This window comes from Arachis stenosperma, chromosome 5, assembly GCF_014773155.1.
Source record: "Arachis stenosperma cultivar V10309 chromosome 5, arast.V10309.gnm1.PFL2, whole genome shotgun sequence".
NCBI lineage: Eukaryota > Viridiplantae > Streptophyta > Magnoliopsida > Fabales > Fabaceae > Arachis > Arachis stenosperma.
In genome coordinates this window covers 57450075-57458706 of record NC_080381.1, presented here as the reverse complement: position 1 = coordinate 57458706, position 8632 = coordinate 57450075, and the positions used below count along the sequence as shown (strand labels likewise).

At 31.6% G+C, this 8632-nt stretch overlaps 1 protein-coding gene across 1 annotated transcript; it reads right to left on the bottom strand.

Annotated features, from left to right (window-relative positions):
* Positions 1-2686: 2686 nt before the first annotated feature.
* LOC130980819 (uncharacterized) lies at positions 2687-7772 on the bottom strand. Its single transcript, XM_057904460.1, has 10 exons — positions 7667-7772; positions 7167-7367; positions 6278-6495; positions 5968-6151; positions 5771-5833; positions 5453-5677; positions 5151-5353; positions 4905-5058; positions 4461-4679; positions 2687-4347 (listed from the first exon to the last, which is right to left on the bottom strand). Exons 1-10 carry the CDS (start codon positions 7770-7772, stop codon positions 2687-2689), a joined length of 3234 nt encoding a protein of 1077 aa, XP_057760443.1.
* Positions 7773-8632: the final 860 nt, after the last annotated feature.

The window sequence follows — 8632 nt, the reverse complement described above, 5'->3', positions numbered from 1 at the left end:
AGAAGATAAACAGATGAGTTGGAGTTATAAACTCCCAAAGTTAACAAATACTAAAGCTTACCATGAAAGCTTCACATATGGGACAGAGTTAGACTAATAGGCATATATAGATTGATATCTCTACACACATCATTTAGGAAGATATCACAAGTAACCAAATACTCATGGGAAAAGAGCAAAAATAATATGGGAAGAGGCCTGTTACAAATTACCAAATACCTACCACATATAGTTGATTTGACAATTCACAATAAAGCAAAAATAGAATTTCATCAGTCAACTATACCTAACATTACAGTTAACTTCAGTCCAATAGCAGAAAGAAAATTATATAAATTATAAGGAGCAAACACCCCAAGAAGAAAATTATTTCATAGATACACCAAGACCTAGGAGAGAACCATTGATTTAGAAAAACAAGTAACAATCACCATGATTAAATCAGAAATCAAACAACTCAAAATTAAACGATGGATCCAAAAAATAGTAACAATTAACCCAAAAAAATTTGAAACTGGAGAACGAATCCAGAAAGAGATTGAAAAGGAGAAGAATGGAACTATAGGCCACATATACCTCTTGAACCGCGGTGGCAACATCTGTTATCAAAACAGAGAAATCAAGATGGAGAATGTGGTATGATCGATAGAGAGAGACAGAGGAACCTTGCGGAGAAGGAACAGACGCAACGAAGAGAACAACACCCTCATGGTGGGATCCAATAGAATCGCAGAGATACCCATACCTTCTCTGCACGTGTCTAAAACCTAGAGAGAAGCAGAAACCTCAGCCGAGGGAGGGGGAACGGAGATGGTGCGACGGATGGAGTGAGGTTAGGGATGAAGAAAATGGGATGAGGTCGAAAGGTCTTTTAGGGATCCTAACTCAAAGTGATGAATTTGGTAAAACAAAATTACTTAAACTCACATTATCTGAGTTTAATTACGTTTATGGTTAAATTGAAAGGATTATATTAATAAAAACAAAATTCTCCAACCAAGTATTTTTAGACTGATAGTAAAAAAAATATCAATCATTTTAGATATTTAATTTTTGAATTTTATGCAAATTTAATGTATTATAAAAAACAAATTGATATGATTTTTTTAAGAAATAAAAATCTGGTTCATCTATTAAAAGAGATACGTTTTAACTAATAAAAGAAAAAAAATTAATTGAGATCTGGATAAATTAACCAAATTATGTAAAGAGGTGCAAAGAAAAAATTGATATATGATATTATAAAAACATACTACTAATAATATATTTATTACTTAAATATATATGTTAGAAACAACAAAAATAAAATAAAATTGTATGGATAGAGTATAATTTAGATTAAAATCAAATTTTTTTATGACAAATTAAAATCAAATTTGCACTGGTATCATCTGACTATTCTTTGTATAAAAAGATAAATAATTATTTTTTATTAATAAAATCATGATATTTTATTTTTATTAATATATTAACAATATAGTTTCTTTCAATTTATTTGGAAAAAACAATATCAGATTTAAAAAAGTAAATAATCAAGTTTTTTAATAAATTTTAATACTTTCAAAACCACATAATAAAGTAACTTTTTGAAATCAGATAAAAACAAAATCATATTACAAACCTTCTTTATCTTTTTTTTTGGAAAAAACAATATCAAATTAAAAAAAGTAAATAACTAAGTTTTTTAATAAAATTGAATATTTTCAAAACCACATAGTGAAATAACTTTTTGATATCAAACAAAATAACTGTATTTAAAAAATCACTTTTTAAACTAAAAAAAAACAATCAAAATAAAATATAAAAATATGAATCATCAAATTTATCCACTAAATATGAGGATATCTTTTAAATGAGAACAACAATTATCTGCTTATAGAATATCCCATACTTATATAGACCATTTGATTATATTATATAGAAATCAAAGGTTAATATAAAAGAAGAATATTAAGAGACTCTAATAAATGCATAACATTTTAGTGCATAATTAAGTACTTTAAATCTCAATAGTCTAATACAAAATATTTCTTGATACAAAGAATTTGTATCAAATTTAAGAGTGAAATAATATTAAACAAGTGCAAGATTATTCTCCACTAAAATAAAATATTTAAAATATCAGACATCAAATTAGAATTGGACCTAAATATTAAAACTAAAATAATAATAAAAAAATAGAAGACAGAATGCACAGGAAAAATTGATATATAAAATCTAGATAATCATGTTAATGTAATTATGATTGATGATATTTTTTCCTAATAGGTAATTATGAAATTATTTCTTGATAAATTTTTACCTTATTAACAATAGTATAGTATAATAATTAATTTTAATAAATGAGAAATATTTTGATATGTATTGATATGTTTTATATTCATTTTAAAGTAAAAGATTATACTTGCCATTTTTAAAATACTATGTATTAAAATTTATTTATGTATATATATACAAATATACTCTACATTTATAAAATGTATGAATACTCTTCTTTCATAACATCTTTAATATTCATTTAATAGAATCTAATCGTCCATAAAAAATGGTGCATCTAGTGCACACAAAATGGTTGAAACGATTTTAGACATACCCCAAAGAAGATGTCCCTTTCTAAAGAAAACGTACACCAAAACAAAACTATAAATAACATAGATAAGATTAGAAAATATAACAAAAAACTACATTATATCTTATCAAAAACTTCCTTAAATACAATATTTTCAGTCCTGGTAGGATCAACTAATCCTTCATCACAAAGTAAAATCTTCAGACCATTTCTATTCCTAACTTGGGAAAGTGCTACATAAAGTTGACCGTGACAAAACACAGGACGACGCAAGAACAAACCGACTGTTGATAATGTTTGACCTTGGCTTTTGTTGATTGTCATCGCAAATGACAAAGAAATCGAGAATTGACGGCGTTGGAATTTAAACGGTATAACCGTATCACTGGGAATCATATTCATTCTGGTGATAAAAACTATATCCCCAACATTGCTACCAGAAACAATATCCGCACTGATCACATTTCTCCCTAAATCTTGCACAACAAGTCGAGTCCCATTACACAAACCCCCAGCTGGATCAATATTCCTCAACAAAATAATAGGCACGCCTATTTTCAACTTCAACGAATGAGTAGGTAGACCAGAACACCTAATCTGATTCAAGAATTCAACATTTATCCAATCAATATCAACATTAGAATAGACATCACTACCACATATCGAATCATCACTGAGATAATTTTTCTCCTCACCGGGCAACAAATCAACTATATAATTGTTTATCTCTTCAACATTGTCGACAGTCGGAGCCAGAATTGCCCTATCCTGGAAGAAACTTGGATCACGAAAATTCTGAACCAAATTCAGATAGATTGTATTTAAAATATCTTCTACTGGATTTTCCAAGACAGGCATGATTAGAGCAGAAGGAATATCAACAAAAAGTTTATCATTGACCATTGTTCCACATCGACCTTCACCGATTTGAAGTATCCAATATGAAAACGACCTTAACTCCTGAGAAGTTGATTGTTCCAATCCCATTGTTAACCTCATATTTTTCGTTAAACAAAAAACTTCGTAATATTTCCAGAGGACAGAAGAATTTATCGAAGCCATGACAACATCAGCACGAGAACTTTTCGGAATAACCGGCAAGACCTGCCTGAAATCACCACCGAGAATGACCGCCTTCCCACCAAAAGGTATATCTTTATTCCTATCAGAGACCGAAACTATTATATCACGTAACGTCCTATCGAGCACTTCAAATGCTAATTTGTTAGTCATCGGTGCCTTATCCCAAATAATCAAATCGACCAATCGGACTACCTCGGCTTTTGCACTATCCTTCTTAATTTGACAAACAGTATCTTCATTCAGCTCAACAGGAATATTGAACATAGAATGCACCGTCTTACCACCAGGTAACAGCAGAGAAGAAATACCATTAGAAGCAACGCTTATAACAATATTTTTCTCAGATTGCAATCTAGCCGACAAAACTCTGTATAAAAAGGTTTTTCTAGTGCCACCAAACCCGTACACAAAAAAGAATCCGTGCCTCTTATTCGAAACGTAATCAATAATTTTATCGTAGACCACCCTCTGTTCTTCATTTAACTTTAAGAGATTTGCATCGTGCTCACGAGTTAAAGAAACAGTATCATACTGCAACTCATGCAACAGCATCAAGTTGTTAAATTGAGAGACTAAAGAGGTATTTGGAACCGGCATGCCACCATAATTTCTCAATGATTTTCCATTACTCTGTAATAGTTTCTCAATCTCCAACAAATAAAATGTTTGCAACTCGTCCTGACTCATCGTTAGATCTATGTTTAATGATAATTAATAAATATTAGCACCATAATATCATTTCTGCACTGTCTGTGTACGTGTGTGCCTGCTTATCATATAATAAATTCATCATGAACAATATTCTTACCAGGATATTGCAGCTCATGTCTCCTGTGATAAAGAATATCATCTGACAAATAAGCCCAAGTTTGTTCCCAAACTGACAGAGGCCTTCCCATGGAACCAGATAGCAACAACATCATAAAAAGCATCCTTAGCTGTGCAGCGGACGCTACCTCCGCGACTTCCTTAATAGCAGAAACATACTTCTTATCATCTATCAGGAATCCCATGGCAGAACATGCCTCTTGAAATGTATCATAAGTAACACCATTCACAGTTCTTATACTTCAAAAACTGGTACAACTTCTCTGCACATTCAAAAGCATCCGCATATAGAAAAGTTCACCAAATGAGGGATGAGCGAAACTCAATCTTCCAATTAAGAATCCCCTCTATCTCGGCTTCCACTCCCTACTGTTCGAACAATACACAAATTTGCCCGGATATTCAACATATGTTAAAGACCGACCATCCGGGAACCACCTGTTCGCTATCATCCAACCCGTAAACATCGTCAGCAAATCTTTGTTGCGCAAATAAACATGAGTAGTGATATCAGCATCATCGAATATGACATGTTGCTGGTTCGGTAAGTGAAAAGTCAACCTCTGTACTGAGGGCATCTATGATGAATATCATAAACAAAAATTCTTCACATGGATTCAGACGGTTTTAAATAACGACAATCATAATACTGCTTGATCTCATCAACCACCTGAGAAGATTCACCAACATGATATGTTTCTCCAACAGTTGCAGTCACCCGATCTGGACCCTTATTGATATACTTAAAAAGATACTTAATGATGTTTGACTTGTTACAGAACTCAAGATTGATGTGAGCTTGATATTTTATTAACAGTAGTGGATTATAAGGCACGACAAATCTGTTGTCAATATTCACATCGTTGATCTTCACTGTCATACCCATATTACGACGTCTATATATCGTATAGCCATCTTCATCAAAGCTCGTTCGGTCAACGAATTTTTTTGGATAAAATTTTGAGCACTTACCATCTTTCATGCAAGGAGAACTCGGTCTAAGTCGACCGCAGGCACCATGGATCATGTACTTAGTGACGACATTATAAAGAGCTGGAAATTTGATGGGATTGCATAGCTCAGCACAGATGAATTCATCAACAATTTCAACACTTTGTAAGTTGCTTTCCCCGTTAAGCCAAAGTAACATGTGTGCATGTGGTAAACCTCTTTTTTGGAACTCAATAGTATACATACCTAAAAAATAAAAAAACATCATTAAGAAGCCAAACAACTACATGTCCGAGCACAACAGACAGAAATTGAAATGCCAAGCGAGAAATAACATACCTGCACTAAGTGGACCAAAAAATACACCTTCCTTGAGATCGCTAAGCAGGCATTTCAACTTAGCTGAAAGACACGGCAAGAGATATCAGGACGATCAACAATGGGAATTTGCTCTCGCTCTGTGAATCGCTGAAATTTAGGCCAATTTGGATTACACGTAATAGTGAGGAATAAATCTAGATAGCCAAAATATTTACAAATTGCCATCGCATCCTGAGAACGGTTAAACATATAACGTCTACCACCAGTGAAGGAAGAAGGCAAGATAACTCGTGTCCCAATTGAAAAAGCGTCATCATCACCACGACGCATAGCCTCCTCTATTCCTTGAAGCACTTCTCCTCTAATTGTACTCTGTTTCATTCTAATCTCATACAACCTCTGGGACTCAATCATAATGAAACAGTCAACAACAAATTATTGAAATAATCGCCTACACTTGTGAATAATTCCATCTTCTTGCTCCCTAATCTGCAGATGAAAACATATGAATTCCCTGAGAGGAACCCTTGTTCTCCTTCCAGGAACATATCCACCAACTTGACCACGATAAGGAATATTCAACCGGTAACCATCCTCGCCATATGGAAACAACAACGGATACTGTAAGGGCCAATACAGAGCATGAGTTTCATAGATACGCTGCAACTGACCAGCAGTAGATCGAACAATAATGTCGCGACCATGATCCGACGAATCAAAATCTCCAACAATCAAAGCAGCAACTTCATCACAAGAGGGAGAATTGTAAGTTCTTCAATCAACCTTCCTATGCGAATACAACTTCAAAGAGAAGATTTCAGATGGATGACACTGATAGAATTCTCTGACTCTTCGAAATGACTGTGCTATGACGTTATGAGTATCAATCATTTGCAATAACTTAGTTATCAATTCTCTATCTATCTCAGATATTTGCCTAAAACAAATATACATTAACCACAAAAATATATTTAAAAACCACACAAAATACAATTATCATATATTTTGATACATCATTATTAGTCAAAAAATGGTTAATGACGCATTATAACCAGAATAAAACACAATATAACTATGCAATGACAGATATTAACCTGTTTTTCAATGCAGATACCATTAAAACATCAGGGAAATAAAATAAAAAAACTAAACAACAGATTTTTAAACACACATACCGAAAGATTCCCTGCCTATGAATTATCTCATGCTGAGTGTCGTATATATATAATTGCGCAAATTTAGGCTTCTGACCAGGATATGGGAGAAAACTTCCAATCCGATGATAATTTTAACCAGTTATTATAAACTGCAGTGGACCACTCCCATCATTCACTGAATCCAGTACCTTACCACCAAGAGACGTGAAGGCAAACATACTATTATAAGATCGAATATTTTTTTTGGAAATACAAACTCTTGCTATCATGTCCATTAATCAAATTATATAACAAATTTGGGAGCTTTCGGAGATAAGGTAACTGAATTTTCCCTTTTGAACAACAAACAGTAAAAATAGGACGATTAACTGTAGAGTCTCTTTCAACACGTTCTGATAACCACAAACACGCCCCATAGATTGAACATTCGTAGTTAGGATCACCAACATCAAGAAAACCTGGTAAAGATAAAGGCAAAAAAAACATGCATAACAATAAAAAAATTTCATCTCAATTAGATAGCATGAAATAGATTCAACATAAAATGAATAAATCATTAACTTACAAATATAATATATAATAAATACTTGACTCCTTTAAATTTTTTCAAAAAATATATCATAGAACACTACTTCTATTTTACCGTGTCTGAATAATATCTCATCACAGAAGCACAATGGAATCTTTTAGAACAAACTAAATAAGAATTCTATTTTACTATTCTTGAATAATAGATGATTTAAGAAAGAGAGCGTACCTTGTATCTCACTTTGCAAGAACAGAGGATGATCAATAACAGAACCAACTTGACTGAATAAATTTATCGAAGGATCATATATTTCTGATTGGTCTATATCATCCATTTTAATTTAAATTAACAGAAATTTGTGTAAATATATATTTCACAACCAAATATAAAAAAAAATTATTATGAAATAAGAAATGAGTTAATTATTTAATAATTAGCATAAAAATTGAATATTAAAAATGTAATAAACTATAAAAATCAATCTGAATTAACATTGATATATTAAAAAACTAAATATAAATAAGGCCTAATGCACAAAGAATAGTTTGATTTTTTTTAACGATAGAATAGACTTTGTTTCATTATTTTAATCACTCATACTAATTGTGTAAGTTCGAATCAAATAATCCAAATCACAATTAGAATCATTTTGTATTTTTTTAGACTTTAATGACTCTATTGTTCCATAGCATTTCCAAAATTTTTAACCAACTCCCTTTTTTCTTTTTTATTTTAATTGAGTATTCGCACCATTTTTTTTTCTTAATTGGCTGCCAAGTCTTTGTTTTTCTTTTAATTGAATCCATGTACTATATTTTTTGTTGTAAATACATCCTCGTACAATTGAGCAAATCAATATCAAGAGTGGTCTAATTAAAAAAAAGGAATTTTTCTGAGGGACAGAATTGAAAGAAAAAAATATTATATGCACCTAATAGAAAATTTCAAAAACTTAGAAGACCGACAGAGTAATTAAATTTTTTTCTTAATATGCAATTATTGATTATGACACTAAATTAAAAAAGTTTCAACAAATACCCATCGTGTATTATATAGCTAGAAAAGTTAATTCATTAACTAATTACGTGAATCTAACCACATAACCCAAAAACTTTTCATATTGTCCAAGGCAAGAATAAACCATAATTAAACAGTTGAATAACCTCTAGTACTTGTGTATCTTTGAAATAACTA

Bases quoted from the DNA above. Each gene is read 5' to 3' on its own strand.
- LOC130980819 (XM_057904460.1), bottom strand. From the start codon at position 7,772: ATGGATGATATAGACCAATCAGAAATATATGATCCTTCGATAAATTTA. The intron at 5,059-5,150 runs GTGGTTGATGAG...TATTCATCATAG, and splicing joins ATGTTGGTGAATCTTCTCAG to ATGCCCTCAGTACAGAGGTT. The intron at 4,348-4,460 runs GTAAGAATATTG...CATTAAACATAG, and splicing joins ACATGAGCTGCAATATCCTG to ATCTAACGATGAGTCAGGAC.